Raw genomic sequence first — 24,160 nt, 5'->3', positions numbered from 1 at the left:
CTGAGCCTAGAGTTCTGAGATTTGCCCAAGATCACAAAACCAGATTGCATCAGAGATGTGACCTGAAGCCAGGTCTACCTAACCATTAGGCCAACTCTGTCTAGTACACTGGTATCAGAAATCCTGGGATTCTGATTCTTTGCCTCTAGCTTATATGCAAGTCCTTAGATCTCTCTGTCCCTCAGTTTCCTGACCTGTAAAATGTTTGGTCTCTAAGACCCCTCCCAGGCTGACATTCTGTGAGTTAGAGTATAGTTTGATTGGTGGGTTAAAGTGGTCATGGAAGACTTCATAGAAGATGTGAACCTTGAAGAATGGTTTGAGTAGGGAAAATTGGAGGCATATTTATTGATGGACCAGTTTTCTGGGTGACTTAAACAAGGCAATGGAATTCTCCAGTTATTTCTTCAGAAGAGTCCTCAGAGCCCAAAGGTGCTAGGCAGGAGACTTGGAGAGAGAAGGAAAGGACATCTTTTCCTTCATCAAATATATGTTCTCAAGAAATTACATTATTTATACCTGTTTCCTGAACTTCTCATTCCATTCCTCACCTCTGTTTTCATTCAAGGCGCATCCCCTATGAATGAAATACATTCATCCCTTTCTCTTTGCCTGTCTTGATCTTTATCTTCCTTTAAGGTTCAGTTCAGATGCCCCCTTTTCTGTGAAATGTTTCATAATCTCCCTTCTCTTCCTCCTCTCCTCTCTCTTCCCACCTCAACCTCACCCATGTCTGTCTAACTGTTTTTCATATACATATACATACATACTGCCAGTGCTCTTTTTTGAGTTATCTTGTATAGTTCTTTATAGAACTTTATAGTTCTGGGTATGTTGTATCCTTCCAGTAGAGTGTAAGGTTCTTGAGGGCAGGTACCATTCTTTTTTTGTCTTTGTACCTTTGTGCCCTTTATCCCTTTAGTCATTGTACACAACAGGCACATAATGAATGCTCATTGTGTTTAATCAAACCAAAAGATAGGTGGAGTTAAATGAAAAGAGAATCACAAGTGTGTGTTTTCTAGAAGAGGAAGGAAAAAAGAGCTCAGGAGAGCGAAACAGCAAGGAATAAAGAATATCGGTGCTAGTTGAGGGAATCTGATTCCTGTGGAAATCTGCTTGTAAGCATCGTTATCCAGAAGTAACTATTAATCTCAGCTGAGGAAAGGGCAAGAAACCTTTTTTCAGCTAATAATATACAAGCTGAGTTTGAATGGAAGGACACTCTGGTAGGTATCAGTGAGCCAGCAATAAAAGAATGAATGTTACATGAGATGCCTGGTTGAAAGTAGGTGGAGGAGCAACTTGGTAGCACACTAGATAGAGCTTCAGGACTGGAGTCAGGAGGATCTGGGTTCAAATCTGTCCTTAGACACTTTCTAGCTGTGTGACACTGGGCAAGTCACCTAACCCCATTTGCCTAGCCTTTGCCCTGCTGTCTTAGAATTGCTACTAAAACAGAAGGTATGAAGTTAGAAGAAAAAAAAGTAGATGGAGTTTCAGTAGTTTCTACCTTGCTGCATGAATAAGATGGCATCCTTGCCAACATTAGTTATTGGTATAAATCACAAAATGGAGAGGATGAAGGGGGAGGGGGGGGAAATGGAAACATTGTAATCAAAAGGAATGGAGAAAAAAATAAAAATGAAAATGCTTTAGAACTAATGGTAAGGTCTCTTCCAACCAGGAACATCTTCATCCTTTGGCTTTTGGGGATGAACTGTGGCCACAGTGGGAAAGGAGGGTGAATTCGAATGGGGGAGAAGAGGGATTCCATGAAGTTTATTTCATCTGGATCAAGTCCGCTTCTTACTCGTACCATTTTTGTGACCTGGGATAAATGATTTGATTTCCTTGGGCTTCAGTTTCCTCATCTGTAAAATGTGGAGAAATTTTTTTTCTCACGGATAGCATCTCTGAGGTGCCTTCTAGTCTAGGTCTATAATCCTCCAAACATTGCTACTACATGCTCCTCCTCATGTCTGTCCGGAACCTAAGTTGTGCTCTAAGGAGTGCTCTCCATGCTGAGAGCTCCAAGAAAGATTTTCCTGAATCTTTAAGACTCGGGTCAGATGTCACCTTCTCTGTGAAACCTTCCGTGAGCTCCCTTGAAATTATTACACCCTCCTTTTATTATTTGACCTTAATTAATAAATTGGATCTCAAAATGTAAAGCTATATGTGCCTCCAAATAAAAAAATGCAATGATATTTTAAAGATGGAGACGGGGACCCACAGAGACCATAGGAACCCTCTCTGGTGTTGCAAAATTCCCATTATGTAGTTTGAGAATTGGTGTTCAGTCTTTTCAGTCATTCATGACCCCATTTTGGATTTTCTTGGCAAAGATACTGGAGTGATTTGCTATTTCCTTTACCAGGTCATTTTGCAGATGGAACTGAGGCAAACAGGGTGAAGTGACTTGCCCAGCTGAGGTCAGATTTGAACTCTGGAAGATGTCTTCCTTACTCTGGGTTTAGCACTCCTGTTCACTGCACCACCAAGCTGCTCCTAAGATGAGAATGAGTCAAAATGTTTCCAATGAAGTGTTACTATCATATTTGGGGTACTTACAAGATTTTGAATGGGGACAGTCAAATTAGGTTAGGACAGTAGACACTTTGTAATTTTATACCATATTCCCTACTAGTATCCTTCTGATGACACACATACTCCGGTTACTCTGAGTCTTTAAGCAGGATTTCCCTTTGGGACTGAAATGTTCTTTCTGATGTTTGGATTTCCCTCTCCTTCTCCCTCTCCCTCTCTCCCCCTCTCTCCCTCCCTCCTTCCCTCTACCTCTCCCCCCCTCCTTCCCTCTTTCTCCCTTTTTCTTTCTCTCACTCACCATGTGGCATCCTTATCTGAGTTTCACAATGGATGCCCTGTCCACCCCTTTACCTTAACCAAGCTTTGGAAGACTGATATATGAGCATTGATTTCCTGATACATCTCAGCACTAGTTGATGTGAAGTAGATCTGCATGCCCCCATCAAAAAGCCAGGATTGATTCTGGGGAAAGAAAACACATCAAGACAAGGAAGTTGAAGAGTCTCCTTCTCTTAGTTTCCTGTTCTTCAAGGAGTTTGTAGGATGACTAGACAACTTCCTAGTCTGGAGAAGAATTGGTTCAGAGACTACTTGGCCCATATATTGCCATAGGACAGTTTAGAAGTGGACAGGCGAATTTGCTGATGTGACTTGGGTGGAGTTTTTTTCTCATGGAAAGCTAGCGAACTGCCTTGCAGACCAGACAAACACACAAAATTTCTGACAGAGATAACCTAAATGAAGTGACATAGGGGCCCACACAGACCCTTTTAAAATGGCACGTTCTTTTTTCCTGAAGGTCAATTAAGTAAACTCAGAGCAGCTGGAGGTTAGTGTCACTAGAGAGCCTTTCCTGGTACTATTTCCTGATTTTGTATTTTAGGCTGGAAACTTTGTTAATGGAAAACTAACTTCCTCTTGGGTTCTGCAAATTTATCTAAGTGGCTCCCAGATCTGGGCCCCCATAGACAGGCCTCTCAAAGTAGAAGCACAGTTGAACATTTAATCCCAAAATGGTTATCAGGTTAACCTGAACTGGAGTTTACTTTTTGATTTTTAACAACTTCTGTCCAGTCTGTTACTGTGTTCATTCAGTCAACAAGTATTAAGTGCCTTCTATGTGCTGGGCACAGTGCTACACTTGGAGTTACATAGGGAAAAAGCAAACCTTCAAAGAGTTTGTATTTTGTCAGAGCCATCATATACATATGTTATGATGTACAAAATTTATGCCAAAGGTAGTATGTAAGTATATACAAGATAAGGGGGGAAGAGAATGAGCCTAGCAGCCAGGAAGATGAGGAAGGGCTTTATGCAGGAAGGAGTGCTTGAGCCAAGCTTTGAAGGAAGTTAAGGTTTCTGAAAGATTAGGGTGAAAAGGCATGCAGATGAGAAATAGAATGTTTTGTAGGGAACAGCAGAGTTCATGAAGTGAAATAATATAAAGTTAAAAAGCTTAATATCATATATTAGAAAGGTTTGGAGGAGCAAACCTAGGAACTCTAGATAAAAAGCCAGAACTAGATCAGATCTAACCTCAGATATTTCCTAACTGTGTGACCCTGGACAGGTCACTTAACCCCCATTGCCTAGCCCTTGCCACTCTTCTGCTTTGGAACCAATACTTAGTATCAATTCTAAAATGGAAGGTAGGGTTTGGTTTGGTTTTAAAGAAAAGAATTGATAACTAAGACAGAAGGTAAAAGTTTGAGAGAGAGATTTAAGTCAGACTGTGAAGGGCTTTATGTGACAAAGAGAGCAGGTTGTATTTGATCCTAGAGATACAAGAGAGCCAGTGAAGTGTGAGGAGGAAAGTGATCAGATGAGACCTGTGCTTTAGGAATGTCCTGTTGGCAGTTGTGTGGAAGCTGAATGGGAGAGACAGACTATTGTTTAGGCAGAAAGAGCCCGCTGAGGGGGGGGGGGGTGTCAAGCATTTATTAAATTTCCTGTGTACCAGGCATCGCGCTAAACACAGAGGATACAAAGAAAGTACAAAAACACTCCCTGGCTTCAAGGAGCTCACATTCCAGTGAGGTTCTGAGGAAAGAGTGTCCGTGTAAATTACCAGGTATTTACAAGACAGAGGCAGAGTAGATGGAAGGTAATTTTAGAAGGTGGCACAGTGGATAGGGTGCAGGGTCTAAAGACATTCCTTCCTATGTTCAGATCTAGTCTCAAAATTTACTAGCTTTGTGACTCTGAGAAATCACTTAACCCTGTTTGCTTCTGATTCCTCATCTATGAGATGAACTGGAGAAGGAAATGGCCAACCACTCCAGTATCTTTGCCAAGAAAATAGGATCATAGAGAGTCGGATACAACTGAACAACAGTAACAATCTAGAAGGGAAGGCTTTAGTAGTTAGTCAGGAAACTGGGAAAGGTCTCCTGTGAAAGGTGGGCTATGAACTGAGACTTGAAGTTAGGAAACCTAAGAGGCAAAGGTGAAAAGGGAGAGTATTTTAGACCTGGGAGACATTCATTACTGAAGTCAGGGAAGGTCTTGAGGACTGCCAAGGAGCAGCAAACAGGCCAGGGTAGCAGGAGAGGGGAGTCAAGTATATGAAGGCTAGAAGGGCCAGGTGACAAAGAACTTTCAATGCCAAAGTGTTTTTGTTTTTTTTTACTCTGGAGGTGATGCCAGTTGAAGCTTATTAAGTCCTCATGTTTGTGGGAGCCAGAGAGGGAAATGTTGGATAACATGGTCAGACTTTTGCTTTAGAACAATCACTTTGACAGCCAAGTCTAGAGTGGATTCAAATGGGCAAAGATGAGGCAGAGAGAACAATTGGAGGAGATTTGGCAGTAATCCAGGAGAGAGGTGAGCAGGGCCTGAATTAATATTAATAGAGAGAAGAGATGGACATATGTGAGAGATGTTGTGATTGTAGGAATGAAAAGATTTGGCAACAGATTGAATATTTGGGGTGAGGGAAAAGGAAAAGTTGAAAGTGACACAAAGATTGTAGATAGACCTGGGTGACTAGAAGGAGAATCTGGAAGAGGGAGGGTTTGAGTGGAAGGTTGTTTTGGATGTGTTGAGTTTGAGAGGCTTACAGGACATCCATTGTAAGGTATTGAAAAGGCAGTTGATGACTTGGCACTATATCTCAGGAAAGAGACACAGCTAGGAGGCTGAGTAGATTGAAAGCCAGGCCTAGAGATGAGATCTTGGGTTCAAATATGGCCTCAGACACTTTCTAGCTGTGTGTCCCTGGGCTAGTCACTTAACCCCCATTACCTAGCCCTTACTGCTCTTTCAGTATTGATTCTAAGATGGAAGGTAAAGGTTTTTTGAGAAAGAAGGAGAGAGGAGAGGAGCCACTAAGGCTGGATATATGGACCCTAGGAATCACCTACATAGGAGATAATCATTGAACCCAGGGGAGGTTATAAAATCACCAGGTAAAAAAGTATAGAAAGAAAAGAGAAAAGGGCTGAAGTGAGAACCTTAGGGAGTACTCATAATTAATGAATATAAAATGGAAAATGGACCAACAAAAGAGACTAATTGCTTAAATAATTGAAGAACCAAGCGAGAGCAGTGCCACATAATCCCAGAGAGTAGATGGTAGTGGTAGATGCTGCAGGGATTAGAAAAAAAGCCATTCAGTCTGGCAAATATAAGTGGTAACTTTGGAGATAAGTATCTTGAAAGAAAATGAGAAAAGAGGAAGTGGTGGGTTCAAGGCCTGCCTCTGCCTAGTTGTGTAACCTTAAGCAAATTCCGTAAGCTCTCAGAGCGGTGGAAAGTCTCATCTGTAAAATGGAGCTAATCCCAACAGTCTCTACCTCATAGGGCTTTGTGGGGATCAGATAAAACAATGGAAATCAAAGCACACTGTAATAGTCTAATAGTATACAAATCAAAGGTTCATGGATTAATAATAATAGTAAAAATATAGCATGTAGTGCCTACTGTGTGCCAGGCCAGGCCCTAAACACTTAAAAAACATCTATAACTTGCACAATAACCTATTGTGGTAGATGCTTTTATTATCCTCATTTTACAGTTAAGGAAACTGAGACGGAGGTTAAGTGACTTGTCTGAGGTCAGCATCTGACTGCAACCCCTTTTTCCACTCTAGGTTTTATCCACTGCCTTCATTAGATTAGAGCTTCAAAAGACATTCAAGACCTTCCAGTGTAGGAGTTCTTAACCTAAAGCCTGTGGATAGTGGAAAAAGTTACATCTTTATTTTCACATCATTGGTTTGCTTTTGTAATCCTTATGTATTTTGTTTAATACATTTAAAATCTGACGAGCCCCTAGGCTTCACCACACTGCCAAAGGGGTCCAGGACACAAAAGGTAAAGAACCCCAATCTAGTACAACTATGTCATTATACAGATGAGGAAGTAAGGCTGTTGTTATTTAGAATTCCTAAGAGCTTTACACACCCTCCCCCCCACCCCAATAAAAGCAGTTCCTGCCAATGCTTGGTGCTGAGTAGCCCTGAGCTAGCCCTGAACTGACCTACACTTAGCTGTGCTACCCACATGATTCATTTGCATTCAGCCATAAGAGTTTGGGCTCACCGTGATCTCAGCACTTTCCTGTTGGTCTGGACAAGAAGCAATGCAGTATATTGGAGAGCTTTTGGAGTTAGAAGCATCCAGGCTCAAACTCTGCCATTTAACTGCTTCTGGGACTTTGGCAAGTTACTGCTTCTTTCTGGGCCTCAGGTTTCACATCTGTAAAATGAGAGATTGAACTAGATCAGAGGTGTGAACTAGAAACAGATCCTTGCGGGGTAGTCACATAGAAAATCACAAATTAATATTGTCTGTGGTGTGTCATATTCTTAATTATTTTGTTGAACATTTCCTAACTACTTTCTAATCCAATTCTCATAGTTTGACCCCTCTGAAGTAGATGATTTCTTCTAAGGGCCCTCCAGTTTAAAATCTGTTTCTCTGATCAAGGCTTGAGATTATATTAATAGAGGATAACTGGAGAAGGAGAGGAGGAGTTATGGATTGCAAAATCAAATCCCATTTGAGTTCAGCTTTTTAAAAGCCTGAAATATCTTGGTGTTGAGATGCAGAATACAGAAAAGCCAGTCTGCTCAACTGGGAAAGCTGCTTTTCATTTCACAATTGACTCCAGGGTGCCTCTCTATTGAAGACTCTAATAAGTGTCTGAACATGTGAATAGAAACTTTTCCCACCTTTCCCCCATCTTCTCACCTCCCCCTAGAAAGCCTAGAGTCTCGGAGCTGAGTCTATTTCTGCTGAAGCAGATTTGAGGGGTTGTGGGGAGAACCGGAGAGTTTCCCTTCCTAAAATCATTCAGTTTGGGACAAATTCAACCCATCTGCAGCAGGAGTTCTGATTGGCTGAGGCCTGGGGTTTTCCAGGGTGATTTGCATATTGTCCAGTTCTCTGAATGCCTTTCTGTTTACATCACTTCAGAGAGACACATAGAGGCACCCACGCAGATTGAGCAAGAGACATTTTGAAAGAGGATGAGTGCAGGACCGGCAGGAATTTCCTAGGAGGTAAAACATTTGTCTGTTCCAGACTCAGGTTTAACCGTTGGGTATATTTCAGCAGAGCGGCTGATGCCGCCACTGCCACCCCCACTATCATCCCGGGTTGGATTTGTTGCTGATGAAATTGACATTTTGCACTTTTCCTGTAGCAAACTGTGGTTCCTGGTAACATATGGCTATTAAAATTCAGGTTAGTTAATTATTTGCAAACTCATACTGACCCAGCAACTTAATTGTTTTCTGTTCTGTGGCTGACGTGGTAGCCCAGGCTGAGGGTGATATTTGAAATCAAATTAATTTCCCGTCTCTAACTCTGCATCTCTCAGGAAACACTTCATTTAATGCTTCTGTAGTGTGACTGCTGTTCTGCCAAGTACTTTTGGCTAATTTGCTGTTAACTTGTTTTCCCAGTGAAATCTAGCTTAGAAGTTTCTCTGCTTCCTTGGTGTCTTTGCTCGAGACTTTGGACCCCTGGCTAAGCAGCCATCAAGACGGCGCCTTAGCTAAAACCTGCTTAATGTTCTACTGTTTGTCTTAACGTCCCAAGATTGAAAATTGTAGTGAGAAGTTGTTGTGTCCTGTTATAAATCCTTGTCAAAAGCATGCTTGGAAGAGTCTTTTGTGGGGAGGAAGTAAATACCTGTTTCATACCTGGGGGAAAAGAAGACTACACCTTAAAAACTGGCAGTTTTCCCTCTGTAAAGAGCTTTTCTATCTGCCCTAGAAGCAAAGTCTGTAGTTTCTATGTTAATGCCAGCTCAGGTGTCCTAGTTAGACTCATGTAGTCCAGGGTTTCGAGGCACAGCTAATGCAGAACAGAAGGGAGACCCTGAGGGCTGTCCTAGTTTTGTTTTGTGTGTGAACCAAACAGCATGCTGGCGAGGAATTCAGGTCACATGTTTTCCTGAACAGAGACTGATAGTGATTGTTCCCAGGTTGTAGAAGCTGGCCAGCCCTTTGAACCTTTTATCTCACCTGTTGTAGCACCTATTCTTTCCCCAGTAGATTTTTTGAGACTTCACAGGCTGTCAGGCATACTGCTTAGTACTTTGTCCAGCAGAACTGGGACATCCGTGTAGATTTTTTTGCTCTGCTACCTCCCCTGAACAGATAGTTGGAACCATACAGTACCATAATGGGGCAGAGGGGGCTAGCAGGAGGGTGAGTGTTCACCAGGGGAAAGAGCCACCCAGAATGAAGGCAATGTACATGTGGCTTGCTTGCAACCTTTTCAAATATTCTGGAATGAGAAGAATCCTGAGCCAGGGCTCCAAGACAATGATGCTTGCCCCTCCCTCCCCTATTACCATTCCAGGCCTGCTGGGGAGTGTTTTAGACAATCAGTCCAGCCACTTTTTTGGAGGCAGGGTATTAACCTGTTTGCTCTGTGATCTCTGATACAGTAGAAAGAACACAGGCTTTGGAGTCCAAGGCTTAGGTTCAGCCTCTTTTTCTGATACTCTGACCTTGGCAAGTCACCTAACTGTCAATCAAGGGGGTTAGTCTATATTGCCTTTGAGGTCCCTTCTAGCTCTAGGCCGGCAATCTGTGACTGTAGAAAAGTGAACACTTGAACTCTGCCTTCAAAGAGCTGCCAAACTAATTGGGGAAATGAGACATATGGAAAGGCAAACTCATTATCAGACTAGATTGTGGCAAGTGCCAAATGAATGGAAGAAACTCCAAGCCAGGTGCACAGAGGAGGGAAAAGATCACAGTGAGCACAGAAGGCTCCCTGGAGGAGTTGGGGCTTGAGTGATAAAATGGGGCTGGTTGGGGAGAGGAGATAGGAGGATGGCATCCTTAGGGGAATCGTGTGAGCACAACTGCAGAGACAGCAATTGACCAGGTGTGTTTAGGGAATGGTCTAGAGACCAGCCTGGATGCAGTGAGGTTTTATGTAGGAAGGTATGTGTGTGTTTCTAAGTGTCTAGAGCTATACTCATGCTAACACCATCCATCTGGTCTCATTCAGCTCTAGACCAGAATTCAGAGATGTGAGTCCAAGGCCCAATATTACTGTATACTTTGAACCAGTCGCTTTCTTTTGTTTATTTTTATTTTTTTTAACTTACCTGCCTTACATCAATACTCTGTATTGGTTCTAAAGCAGAAGTGGCAAAGGCTAGACTGTGGGAGTCAAGTGACTTGCCCAGGGTCACTCAGCTAGGAAGTGTCTGCGATCAGATTTGAACCCAGGACCCCCTGTCTCTGGGCTGGGATCTCAATCTACTGAGCCACCCAGCTGTCCCCAATCTAGTCACTTTTAGAGCCTTTTTCTTCACCCTTAAAGTGAAAGTAATAGCCCCTGCCCTACCTACCTCATAGGGGTTTTACTAGCATCAAATGAGACAACAGGAGCACCTTCTACAGTATAAAGTCAGTGCAAAGAGGGGCAGGGGTGTTATTACAGAGATCTTCATTATATAGAACATGGGCTCCTGACAGTATCATTTTCCTCTTCGTGCCTTTGAAGCAAGACCCGGAGCATAAGGAATATTGAATGATTAACTCATGATCCTTGCCAACATAAACTGGTTCATTTTGGTTTTCCTATTGAAAGTGAAAGATCTGTAACAGTTAGGATTGAATGCAATCACCTTTTCTGCCTCTATTATAAGCCCTCTTCTCCACATTGACTCAACTCTGGAACACTTGTAGTCCCTGCCCTGGAGGAATTCCTGTCACAAATACATGAGAAGGATTCACACTAATTCACAAAATAACTTGACCCTATGAAGCGTCAGACCATAGTACAGAAACATCCTCCTTAAGATACAAAATGGGGGTGAGGGGGCTCAGTGGTTAGAGAGTCAGGCCTAGAAATGGGAGGTCCTGGGTTCAAATATGGCTTCAGACTCTTCCTAGCAAGTTAACCCTGGGCAAGTCACTTAACCCCAATTACCCAGCCTTTACTGCTCTTCCACCCTGGAACTGATAGTTTCAATTTTCAGACAGAAAGTAAGGGCTTAAAGAAGAAAAAAAAGATACAAAATTGTGCTGTTTTATAGCCTACCATATTAAGCTTTTAGCACTATGGAAGCATGGTATGAAACTGGGAAGTTAGGAATGTTGGAATATGACATACACATATACACACCCTTTTTTTTTCCATGATGAGGAAACTAAAGCCCATGTAGATGCAGGGACTTGCCCAAGATCATACAATAAGTTAATGAAGAGAACCCTGGATGTAATAAGAGCAGAAAGCCCGAATCTGACTCACAGCACTACTACCTACTTTAATCAACATTTCTCAGTTAACTATATTCAAGGCACTTGGGAAACAGACAAATATTAAACAGTTCTTCCCTTCAAGAAACTTATTTTCCATTTTGGTGTGACTGATCAGCTTAGGTTCTACAGGGCCAAAATAGAGCCATATGACTATGACCTCTAGAACAGGGGCTCTGTATCTGGAAAGGGTCCCATCTGAGAAGGAAAGAGTGTTTGAAGGCAGATATGTGATAGGGGTGAGGGGGTCAGACAGGATCTACTGCAAAGGCTGTTTAGCCCAAGACATTCTGATCCCTTGATATTTTATGTCTGGAGGAAACAATGCTTTTTAGTCCCATTGGTTTATGGAATTGTCAGACTCTTTCCTCTCCAATCCCAGACAGGAATTGTTGTTCATCTGTCTCCCTGCCAGGCTAATAACCCCCTCCCGGGTACCCCCCTCCCCCATCAGCTTGAAAAAAATTCCAGCACCTGGGGATCTTCCACTTTTAAGATGTAGTGCTGTGGTTCCAGGATAATAGCACCCCCATTCACTCCCCTATCCCCTGTCCCATTAGCTTCTTCTCCCCTCTGTCCTTAGAAGTCAAGCTGCTTCTGTACCAAAGGAACCAAGGCATCCTGGCCTAGACATAAGATAGGCTGAAACTACAACTGAGGTTGAAAGCAGTTAAGTGATTCTGCAGGGGGTCACATAGCAATATATATAATTAAGTATCTGAGAAGGTGTTTGAACTCACTCAGGATATCCAAGTTCTCTCCACTATACCTAATTCCATGGAGCTCCATGGTCATCCCAGGCTAGCCAAATACCTAGGATAGTGATGGTGAACCTATGGCACAGGTGCCAAAGATGACATGCAGAGCACTCTCTTGGGCACAAAGCTGCTAACCCCCTCCATCCCTCCACCAAGTTTGTTACTAGAAAGGCAGAGGGACTCGGGTAGATCTGCTTCCCTCCCCCTCTCCACCAAGCCTCATATCTTTTCACATCCCCCACTCCTCTGCCCAGCAGCCCAATGGGAGTGCACAGGGGGTAAGGTGGGTGGCTCATAGGCGGGAGAGATGGAGGGGAGCAGAGTGTTTGGGCCACTCCTCTCCATTCACTGAGGACATTCTTTACTTCACCTCTGCTCAGCAGCCCAATGGGAATTCTTTCTTCCTCTCCTGTGTGGGGTAAGGGGGCGGGGCAGGGTGTACCTGGCACTCAGTGGGGGGACAGGGCCAAGCCTCCACCTCTAAAAGGTTTGCCATCACTGGCCTAGGTGCTCTTCTAGTGAGGCTGTAAAGGGTTGGACTGAATATTCAAAGGGGTGGTCTTCAAGGAATTGATTCAATTCCTAATGAAAAACTCAAGTCAGAATGACTTTATGGTAGTTTATTTACAAATAGGAAGTGAGAGTGAAAGTTAAGAAAATCAGAGAAGAGGATAGGGCAAGATATCTAACCTAACATGCTACGTATTTTGCTCTGGCCCTGGCTCAACCCAGGCAGGGCTAATTAGTCCTCAACCAAAGGGGCCTCAGCCCTGAACCGAGGGCCGAGGGATGAATAAAGCAAAGGCTTTAGTCACAAAGCCTCCCAAGAGGAGAGTCCCTTCAGAACAATCCAAGAAGGAGTCAGTTTTTTTTCACTCACCATGTGGTATTGCAAAGAGAGAGATTTAAGAACAGTCTCACCAGGTCCAAGGTCTCAGCCAGAGCTCCTCCAGGTCCAGTTCAGGGCTGAAGAGCAAGTTCCCCAGAAGTCCTTGCAATTTATCAAGACCATTTCTTTTGTCATTTCCTGTGCCTTCCTCCCATTTCACATGTATCAATTACAACAAAGGCTTTGCTTAGGAACCACCCAAGGGGGCAGTCAGTAAATTCTGATGTCACTCACTCTTGCACACGTGGGTCATAGACCTCCCCATTTGAAGATTAAAGTGGTGTTTACACTTTTGGTGATTAAATCTAGAAACCCCTAAAAGTCTTCTAACTACAATAGTTAGAGATAAGAGGGAAATAGAAGAGAGAGAAAGCAAAACCAATGTTTTGCTAGGTGCATTGACAAAAAGCCAGTTAGGGGCCCTTTGGCATAAAAGTTTACATTCAAAATAATTGTGTTCAACCCCCTTCAGTTTAATCAACTGTGCCTCAAAGTTCAGTCTGGATCTTCTGGTTTCTGTAGGCATCTTTCTCCAAACAGTTCATTTTCTGGATTCAAGAAGTTAGATCCTATAAATTTGCTCCTGCAAGGAAAGCCCACTGGAATCTGGTTCTCTAAGCCTTCAATATGGCATGGGAACCCTGGGCCTAGAAGAGATCTTCCTTCTTATCTGTATCTTCTCTGTATTATCTGTAAAATGAGTTTGAACCATATAACATGGTCCCTTAGAGCCTTGTAATTCAATGAATTCTGTAAATATTTTGAAAGGGAAAAAAGAGACAAAAGATTCAATTTGTAGAATATGTTTCAAGGTACCAGAGAGAATGGAGTTGAGGTAAGGGGAAAAGTAATTTAAGCCATTGACCATGACTTGGGGGAAGTCTATCCTATTCATTCAGCAAAAAGAAAAAGTAAACACTTTGGGTTTTAGTCCAGTGCTATCTCTTCCTTCCCTGAAGCCATATCCATATTCTGGACTTCTCAGAAACTACTTTCCCCTTGCTTCAACTTGATTCTCCCTGCAGAAGATTCTCAAAGCTGGATCTTCTGTCTGGTTCTTCACTTTATAGAGTTCGCAGAATTACAGAATTGTAAAGGTTACCCTATCATCAGGTTCCTCATAAATGATCTCTTTCACCTATGCCTTGTGGCTTTAAGCCTTTGGGCTAGGCCCATGTCAGACTCCTCTGATCCTGATCATCCATATCTTTACAACCTAACTTGTTGCTGTTGTGCAGTCGTTTCTGACTCTTCATGATCCCAATATGGGATTTTCTTGGCAAAGATACTGGTAATGTTTACCATTTCATTCTCCAGCTGATTTTACAGATGAAGAAACTGAGCAAATAGGTATAAATGACTTGCCCAGGGTCACATAGCCAGAAAGTGTCTAAGACAGGATTTGAATTCAAGAAGATGTATGTTTTTGACTCCAGGCCAGGCATTCTATCCCCTGTACCAGCTCTCTGCCTGCTAGGTGACTATTGATCTCAAATTAACTTGTTTTTTGGCTCTTAGCTTATGCTCCTAAAGAAATTCCCAATTCTCCAAATATTGGCCAAACAAATCTCCCAGATACACCTATGGTCCAGTAGAGATTTTTTTCCCTTTTCCCATTAAGGACCAGATATTTTCCTCACCTTAGAGGCATAAGTTACTGATTCTCATGTGGGACTGTGGATCCTGAAGGCTACATGTTATTATAATACAGAACTGCATGACATTAGACAGAATCATCAGCATATTGTCTCTCTCCCTCAGTAATCTGACCAGGATCATCTCACCACAGAATACATATTGTCTGTGCCAGAAAATTCAGATCTTGCTGCTATAGAGATATTTTGTGATGTGTCAAGTGATCCGTTTAAAAGTGAAAGTTTGAGTGGATATTAACAACCAAGGCACAATTTTCTCTTTTTTTGGTTATTTTTTGTTAGTTATTTTTTAAAGATTTTATTTTCCCAATTACATATAATAATTTTCAACATGCATTTTCCATAATTATAAGATACAAACTGTCTCCTTCCATCCTTCCTTCCCCTCACTAGGGGGTGGTAAGCAATTTGGTCTGGGCCATACATGTATTATCATGCAAAACACACTTCCATATTGGTCATTGTTATTAAGAGCACACTCATACAAAACTAAAACCCCAAAATAAAACCATATATATATATATATATATATATACTGATGTAAAAAATAGTGTGTTTTAATCTGCATCCATCCAACTCCAACAGCTCTTTCTCTAGAGGTGGATAGCATTCCCCATCTGTCTTTCAGAATTGTCCCAGATCATTGCATTGTTGAGAGTAGCCAAGTTTTCAGTTTATCATCTTACGACATTGCTGTTACTGTGTTCAATGTTCTCCCAGTTCTGCTTATTTCTCTCTGCATCAGTTCCTGCAGATCTTTCCAGCTTTTTCTGAAATCATCCTGTTCATCGTTTCTTATAGCACTATAAGTATTCCATCACTAATATGTACCACAATTTGTTTAGCCATTTCCCTCACTTTCCATTCTTTGCCACTACAAAAAGAGCTGCTACAAATATTTTTGCACACGTATGTCCTTTCCCCTTTTTTATTACCTCCTTGGGATGCAGACCCAATTACAAGATCAAAAGGTATGCTCAGTTTTATGGCCCTTTGGACCTAGTTCCAACTTGGTGGGCACAATTTTCAAATGTGGAAGGTAAAAGATTAAGTTTGCAATCCTTTGTTTGAGACACACAAATGCCTTCTGGCCTGTGTTTAGGGTTTAAGCCACCATGCATGGAAAGAAAGCAAGAAGTCCAAAGTATGCTTCAGGGCAGCAATGCCCTGCCATGTTTTTGTTATCCCTCAGCCTGGCTTTTTATTAAATGTAGGCTGAGGGGGCAGCTAGGTGACACTGTGGATTGAGAACCAAGCATAGAAATGGGAATTCCTAGGTTCAAATCTGGCCTCAGACTCTTCCTAACTGTGTGACCCTGGGCAAGTCACTTAACCCCCATTGCCTAGTCCTTACCGTTCTTATGCCCTGGAACGAATACACAGTATTGATTATAAGATAGAATGTAAGAGTTTAAAATAAAAATTAAAAGAGATAGGCCCTGCCCTCAAGGTTATTACATTTTTTTAACCCTTATCTTCTCTCTTGTATTAATTCTAAGACAGAAGAGTGGCAGGGTCTAGACCAGTGATGGCAAACCTTTTAGAGACAGAGTGCTGGGTCCTGCTCCCACCCCATTCCCCAGACCTAGTGCTGTGCCCTGGCCCCTCCCACCCGCACCACAGACAGGGGAGGGAAGAAGTGCTCCCATTGAGCTGCTGGGCAGAGGGGTGGGGGATGTGAGGAAAATCCTCAGGCACATGAAGAGAGGCTCGGGAACAACTCTACCCCAGTCCCTCTGGCTTTCTAGTAACAAACTCTGGTGGGTGACTGCAGGCGTGCTCACAGAAAGGATTCTGTGTGTCCTTTTGGGCATGCATGCCATAGGTTCACCATCACTAGTCTAGACTATTGGGATGAAGTGACTTGCCCAAGGTTACATAGCTAGGGAGCATCTGAGGCCAGATTTGACCCCAAGTCCTCCATCTCCAGGCCTGGTACTCTATCCATTGTGTTACCTAGCTGCCCCTAGGGAGATAATACGCCAGTTAGAGAAGACAAATATTTAGGGAAATGATAAGTTTTGTTCCAGGATGGTCTGGTGTCTAGGCCAGCTAAGATAGTGGATTAAATCACCCATCAGTTGAGTTGGGCACTAGGATGGGAGATGAATCAGATGTGGTACCTGCTCTCACAGAGCTTATACTAGCATCAGAAAATACTTCCTTACTATTAGAACTCTACAGAAATGGAATGGCCTGTGAAGGGTGTGATTTTCTTTCATTGGAGATCTTCAAAGACAAGATGATGTTAATTGCCTTATAAAGAAGATTCTCCATCAGGCAAGGGCTTGATGACCTCTAAAGTCCCTTGCAACTGTCAGATTCCATGCTAAACATATTTAATCAACTGAATGTTAGAATGACAACTAGATAGAAGAATTCAAAAAAGCATGAGAGACTAGGACTGGGAAATAGCACAGTGGAGCAGAAAGAACTCTGTACCTTGAACTCAGAAGATGAATTATAATTCAGCAAGCCCCTAATAATTGGCTGGGTGACTTTGGATAAATCATTTCATGCCTCTGAATCTGAATCCTTGTATGGCAAGTGGGGATGTCAACGTTAGCTGTAATTACCTTACAGTATTGTGCAGAAAGTGCTCTATAATGTACTATATAGAAATGTGACATTATTGCTAATTATTATAATTAAAGGAGAGCAATCCCATCAAATGTCAATTGCATTCTGTTGGCATTATTCCTCACTGTGAATTTTTAGTTGTTGTTTTAGAATTAATAATAATAGTCTTAATGTGTTGTTTTTTTAAGAAACTAGTCCTCATTGGACAATATTTTTCTCTTTTCCTTGCTGCCTTTGCTCTTGGATGTGCCCCAAGCAACAGAGCAACATTCATCCTTGGCTTCTAAGCCTAGGCCTCACACATGGTCCCAAGAGAGGGAAAACAGTGCCTTGCCCAAATAGCACAGGCATATCTTAGTGTGGCCTCTAAGCCAGGCTGGGGAAACACAGCCTATCATTCCAGCTGTCTAACCAAAACTCATGTGGAATCTTAACGGCTCATGATCCCAAATTTCATTTTTCCCCAGCCTAAAAAACATAGCCACATAGTTGCTTTATCCAGCAGTCCAGGGAATGGAGCCTTTGGGTGGGTTGGGTGGTGATAATGTGAAATTTGCTGCCATAATGGTTCCCAAGACCAACACTTGCCCTAGAAGGGATTGTCTAAACACCATGAGAGTTCCCCCCTCCAATCCCCAAAACTCCTCCAGGTCACAGCTTATAGTTATTCCTCCTGCTCCTGCTGATATCTAGTTATAGCAACCTTGACAAATGAGGATTGACTAAGGAAGTGAGATTGGGGCCAAAGTAACCATCATGCTTTCCTCCTCATCTAACTGTAATTCATTAAACTCACTCCTTAGATGGACAAAGACTAGAAGATTTGGGGTTAGGTAAGGAAGGGTGACAGTAAAAGTAGAGGCAAGAAAATTGGGCAGCAGAATCATGCCTGTTTCTACCTCTGCCTGTATCTAGGACTTCTCTCAGTTCCTTTTGGTTCTCCACTTTGAGGGAGACAGAACTCCCTGCCCTTCCCAGCCATCTCCTCCTTTGTCTTCTTTCTGAGAACATCCTACACCAGGAGTGGGATCCCATTGTCTGTAGAGATAACCAGATTGTTTCTCTTTTCCTGCCTTTATCTTCCCTCTCTGGACCAGCTTCTGCCACTCAGTGGGCCAGGATTCTGGGACAGAGATGAGCCCAGCCTGCCCTTTGGTAAAGAGAGACATGTTCCCAAAGCAAAGTCAGATGGAGGGAGTGGTGATAGCGCAGCCTCCTCCTGATTCAGTTTCCCTTTCACGTGTCCTCAGCCTCCTTGCCCACACTCTGCCTCCTGCAAGCCCGAGGCTATTTGACCATCAGCATCTGTTTCTGTTTTCAGTGTAAGCAACAGTGTTAATAATCACAGTATTCTCCCAATTTTACAAGCATGATGGCTAGGATGCAGCAACTTGGAAATCAGGAACCCTGGGTTCTAGTCCTCTCTCATTCTTTAACCAGGTTAAATTACTTCACTAATCTAGGCACCTCACAGGGGAAATGGGGCTAGCAATCCCTGGCCTACATACCTCCCAGGGGTGTTATGAGGATCAAATGAGAAAATGAAATGGAAAAGCACTCATGACCTGGAAAGCCCTGTCCATATATGAGTGTCTGTTAACTGTTATGGACCAGGCACTGTGCTAAATGTTGGGATAAAAGAAAGGTAAGAACAGTCCCTGCCCTCCGGGAGCTCACATTTTGATAGGGAAGACACAATGTAAATAACTAGACACATATAAGATATAAACAATTAGGCCATATCCACAATCACATAGCTTTAAGAAAGTCATTAAAGCCACTCTGAGCCTCAGCATGACTTGAAAGTGGTTGAATATATGTCTCCTGGTTCCAAATTTAGTGGGTTTGATTATGCTTTACTGCGTCATGTCACATCAGGGACTCCATCCTTATTCCTGTGGGATTCTATAGCATCTGCCTGCCTTCAATCTTATCCTAGAGGGTAAGGCCATTGGCCTTTTAAAGTCAATGGCAAGGGGCAGGTCCCTAGGCTTAGCTTGGAGATAAGTGCCATCTGCAGAACGTGGAATTGCTATTGTAGGCAACAGGAGGAAAGTCTCCCTGCCCACCCTGAGCATATGCTGACTCTTCTCTCCTCCTTCTCCTCCACACCTCCTCCCTCCCCTACTACCCATCACTCCCAAAAGGCCAAGTTCAGGGAATAGGGAAGGAAATGGCCCCATCCTGGGTCTCAGACACCAGAATGAGAGTCAGGAAATGAGGCCTTTGTTAGGGGATTGGCTGTCAGAGGGTGATGGGAAAAGAAGGCCTTTATTTTACATGTAAATAGGGGAAATTAAAAAAGAAAAGAAAAGGCCTTTGGCTTGATCCAGGTTCAGACCTGAAGCCTGCCTGGCCTCAACCAAGTGCTTGCAGACACTCAACTTTGTAATTGCTCAGTCTCGTGCCAAAGGTGGGGACTGGAGAAGTGACATTTTGATCCGAATTTGGGCATCTGCTCATGTTCTTTAAAGAAACTTTGCTTTTTCTCTCCTCCCCACAGAGAAAGCTGCCTGTGGATACTAAATGCTGCTCTAGATTATGAGCTCAAGCAAGAGTGCACGATATAATCGTTTCTCTGGTGGCCCAGCAAACCTCCCTCCCTCGGACAGCACAAACGGGGTAAGGGTGAGAGCAGGAACTCCTCTGAGTTGCTCCCAAAGTCTGGATGAGGGGCTAGCTTAAGACCCCATCCTGTCTTGTCTTGCTTGTTGATGACTCAGAAAGAAGCATCCCTTCTAGACAGGAGGAAGGACCAAGGTATCTTTAATGTGGTCACTAAAGAACCAACTTGTTTGTCCCATGCAGACCTTGTCACCATGGCTTGTTCTAGGCGAGGGACCTTTCAAGGAATAAACTGCTAGCATTGGAGCCAAGAGCCTTCTAATGCAGATGACTGACTAGATGTGGGAGGAAGAGCCAGAGAGGGAGAGAGCTGCCTGGGCAGCACTTGATATTTATAGAGGGCTTTATACTTTGGTGAGAAAAGATAGCCTTTCTTACTACTCCTGCAGTTCCCTACTGATGGCCTTGCAGAAAACAGTGCTTCCAAACTAAATTGACCACAGAAAACTTTACAGCTTGAGCTAGATTCACAGAACCCATAAGTCCTCCTGGGAGACCTGGGTTATACAATACTGCTGAGATGGTTAGGGATCTGGGAAATTTTGAAGCAAAATAGAGGGAATTAAGTCTACTTCCCTACCAAAATATTGCTGTGCATTTACAATTTGATAATCTATTAGAGCAGGAGATATCACTGGCATGAAATTTTCATGCGCTCCCCAGTTCATGTTGGCAGAACAAACAACCTCACTAGGCTTTTTGTTTTTGTTTTTAAACCCTTACCTTCTGTCTTAGAATCAATACTGCATATTGGTTCTAAGGTGGAAGAGTGGTAAAGGCTAGACAATAAAGGTCAAGTGACTTGAGGTCACACAGCCAGGAAGTGTCTGAGGCCAGATTTCACTAGGGTTTTATGAAACAGCATTTAGGAGATGCTGATGCAGTGGATGACTGCTTGTTTTTCACATTCTGGTTAGCCTCTCCCCTGTTCTAATTTCTGAGCACCAATAGTTAGACCTCTAACCTGAATCCCCTGAGCCACATATCTGCCATGACTCTGCCCCACACTTCCACCCCCCCCCCCAACCCCCAGAATGGGGTCCCAGCCCAAGAGCAGTTGACTGTCCCAACATCTTGAGAACCCTTATCTCTGTAGAATTTAATAGAATTTGCCTGCCAGGTTAGTCCCAGAGGCTGAGGCCAGTGACCTTTTAAAGTCAGCAATCAAGGAGCAGCTAGGTGACTCAGTGGATTGAGAACTAGGCCTGGTTCTCAATCCACTGAGTTCTAATCTGGCCTGGGACACTTCCTAGCTGTGTAACCCTGAGCAAATCACTTCCCCTGCCTTGCCTATCCCTTACTGCTCTTCTGCCAATGAACTAATACACAGTATTGACTCTAAGAAGGAAAGTAAGGGTTTAAATAAATAAAGTAAGCAATAAAGTTTCCTGGGCTTACAGTGGAGAACAGTACTATATTCAGAAAATGGAACTGTGGTTTTGGGAATGACAAGAACTCCCTGCTTATCTGTCCTTGGCCTGTGAAAGCCTACTTGTTCTATAGGACTATGTGAGAAAAAAAAGGTTTTGACACTATGATAAGGAAACTGAGGAACAGAAAGACTCCAGGCCTGGGGTGTTACCTTGGGCCTTCTTTAGAAGTCAGAGCAGCACAAGCATTTAGGGGCTTCCCAGAGGCAGAGGTGTGAGGCTAAAGGCCCCACACTACTTCTTAGAAAGCTTCATTACATTAAGGGGTCTCTGAGGCTGGTCCTGCTCTTTGACCTAATGAGCTTATGGCTGACTCCAATATCTTCCCTAAGTAATAAGATAGGATGTGGACTGACTATGCACAAGGATTGTCCAAAGTGGGAAAAGTGTCTTCTAAGGTTCTGCTAATTAGATTGATTTGTTTCCTTTGAGTTTTATGAATTCATCTTGTCCTAGGTTTACCTTACTTCTCTCCTCATCTTAGTGGACAGAGAAATGGGAATTAAAGCACTGAACATAAGTGCCTAGCTCTATAAGAAAGGCTGCGTGCCTAGTGAGCAGAGCACTGGTTCTAGAGTCAGGACATTTAACTAGCTGGATGACCCTGAGCAAATCACTCTTTCTACCTCAATTTCCTCATCTGTAAAAAGAGTATAATCAAGTACCTACCTTTCAGGGTGGTTGTGAGGATCAAATGGGATAATATTTTTCAAAGTGCTTATAGTGCCATATAAATGTTTACTATTATTATTAGGCTTTTTATTTATTTTTATTTCATTAATTTAGAAAAATTTTCCATGGTTACATGATTTATGTTCTTTCCTTCCCCTCTTCCCTCCCCCCTGTAAGAAATAAAATGGATATAGAAGGATAGATTTAAAAATATTATGGTGTTAAAAGATTTATTGGTAGCCATTAGAAAAATGAAGCCACATGCCATACTAAGAGTCAGTTTAAAAGCCCCACATCCTGTTACCTCCACCTCCCATCCTGGCTCTGCTCCAAATCACCAAAAGAGACAGAAGGAGGAGTTAAAGCCAACTATAAAACAATAACGTGACCACGTAAACATGGAGGCGCAGGAGAGATTAAAGGGGTTTGGGGAAAACTAAGGACTTATGGGGGGGTGAAGTCCAAGGTTCAAAATCTCCGTTTATATACCCCTCCTGTAGCCACTCTGCATTTCAGCTAGGTTTTACAAGTATGATTGATCAAGGCCTATTTCCATATTATTAATATTTACAATAGAGTGATCATTTAGAGCAATGGTTCCCAAGCTCTTTTGGCCTACCACCCCCTTTCCAGAAAAAATATTACTTAGCCCCCTGGAAATTAATTTTTTAATTTTAATAGCAATTAATAGGAAAGATAAATGCACCTGTGGCCATCACTGCCTCCCTGGATCGTTGCAGCACCCACCAGGGGGTGGTAGCGCCCACTTTGGGAATCACTGATTTAGAGTCTACATCCCCAATCATATCCCCATCGAACCATGTGATCAAGGAAATGTCTTCCTTCTGTGTTTCTACTCCTACAGTTCTTTCTCTGGATGAAGATAGCGTTCTTTCTCATAAGTCCCTCAGAATTGTCCTGGCATTGCTGCTAGTAGAGAAGTCTATTATATTCAATTGTGCCACAGTGTATCCATTTCTGTGTACAATGTTCTCCTAGCTCTGCTCCTTTCACTCTGCATCAATTCTTGGAGGTCATTCCAGTTCACATGGAATTCCTCCAGTTCATTATTCCTTTGAGCACAATAGTATTCCATCACCAACAGATATCACAATTTGTTCAGCCATCCCCCAATCAAAGGGCGTCCCCTCATTTTCCAATTTTTTCTCACCACAAAGAATGGGGCTATAAATATTTGTACAAGTCTTTTCCCTTATCTCTTTGGAGTACAAACCCAGTAATGGTATGGCTGGATCAAAGGGCAGGCAGTCATTTAAAGCCCTTTGGGCAGAATTCCAAATAGCCTTCCAGAATGGTTGGATCAATTCACAACCCCACCAGCAATACATTAGTGTCCCAATTTTGCCACATCCCCTCCAACATTCATTACTCTCCCCTGCTATCATTTTAGCCAATCTGCTAGGTGTGAGGTGGTACCTCATAGTTTTTGATTTGCATTTCTCTAATTATGAGAGATTTAGAACACTTTTTCTTGTCCTTATTGATAGTTTTTATTTCTTTATCTGAAAACTGCCTATTCATGTCCCTTGCCCATTTTTATCAATTGGGGAATGGCCATTGGGCTTCTTTTTAAAAGGCCCTAGGTAAGTCTTTAGAAATCTCCTTAACTTCAGCAATACTTCTGCTCAAGGGAGGGAATGTGATTATGTCATCTCTATTCTCTCTTTAGACCAGAATGGAAACTACCTTTGGTCCTGCATTTTCAGCTGTTACCACCATTACTAAAGGTGAGCTCCTGCCAGGATCCACATGTTACTCCGAAACTGTCACACAGACTTTGGTCCTTTGGGGGAGAACCTGGGTGAGAGCAATTAGGGAGGAGGAGTTCCAGCTGGGAATTCACCTGGAGAAAACAGCCAGGTGCCAAAGCAAAGAGAAGGGAGGTCTTAGGCTCCTAAGAGCTCCATGTAGACCTGGAAAAGACCTGGGAGACCATCTTCTAACCTCCTTAGTTTTGGGTGGGAAAACTGAATCCTAGGGAAATCTGGTGATTTGCCCAAGGTGACCTGGAATGAAGAAATAAGATTATGGGCTCCTCTCCCTTGTCCACATTATGCCTTTGTCCTTAGAATCCTGGTGGACCCCTCCTAGGTGGGTCAATGAAATCAACCCACTCCCCCCCCCCTTTTAAGGAGAATATTTAACATCCTAAAGTGAAACAAACCATTACTTAATCTGAATAATAAAATAATAGTATTACATTTTCAAACTTTAGGCAAAGCTAATTAGAATTAGAGGAAGGCAGATCT

The 24,160-nt window shown here is 42.8% G+C and overlaps 1 protein-coding gene across 1 annotated transcript in view; it reads left to right on the top strand.

Annotated features, from left to right (window-relative positions):
- The first annotated feature begins 7,982 nt into the window (after positions 1 to 7,982).
- The window catches only part of TRAF7 (TNF receptor associated factor 7), a 45,128-nt gene continuing 28,950 nt past the window's right edge, over positions 7,983 to 24,160 (top strand). The window contains exons 1-3 of the mRNA XM_044657222.1: positions 7,983 to 8,053; positions 19,667 to 19,785; positions 23,581 to 23,638. Of these exons, the coding sequence (XP_044513157.1) occupies positions 19,705 to 19,785; positions 23,581 to 23,638 (139 nt within the window). The 5' untranslated portion in view covers positions 7,983 to 8,053; positions 19,667 to 19,704. The remainder of the gene's footprint in view (positions 8,054 to 19,666; positions 19,786 to 23,580; positions 23,639 to 24,160) is intronic.

This window comes from Gracilinanus agilis, chromosome 1 (genome assembly GCF_016433145.1).
Source record: "Gracilinanus agilis isolate LMUSP501 chromosome 1, AgileGrace, whole genome shotgun sequence".
Classification (NCBI taxonomy): domain Eukaryota; kingdom Metazoa; phylum Chordata; class Mammalia; order Didelphimorphia; family Didelphidae; genus Gracilinanus; species Gracilinanus agilis.
Note: the sequence above shows the minus strand (reverse complement) of the source record. Positions and strands in the feature narration are given on the sequence as shown.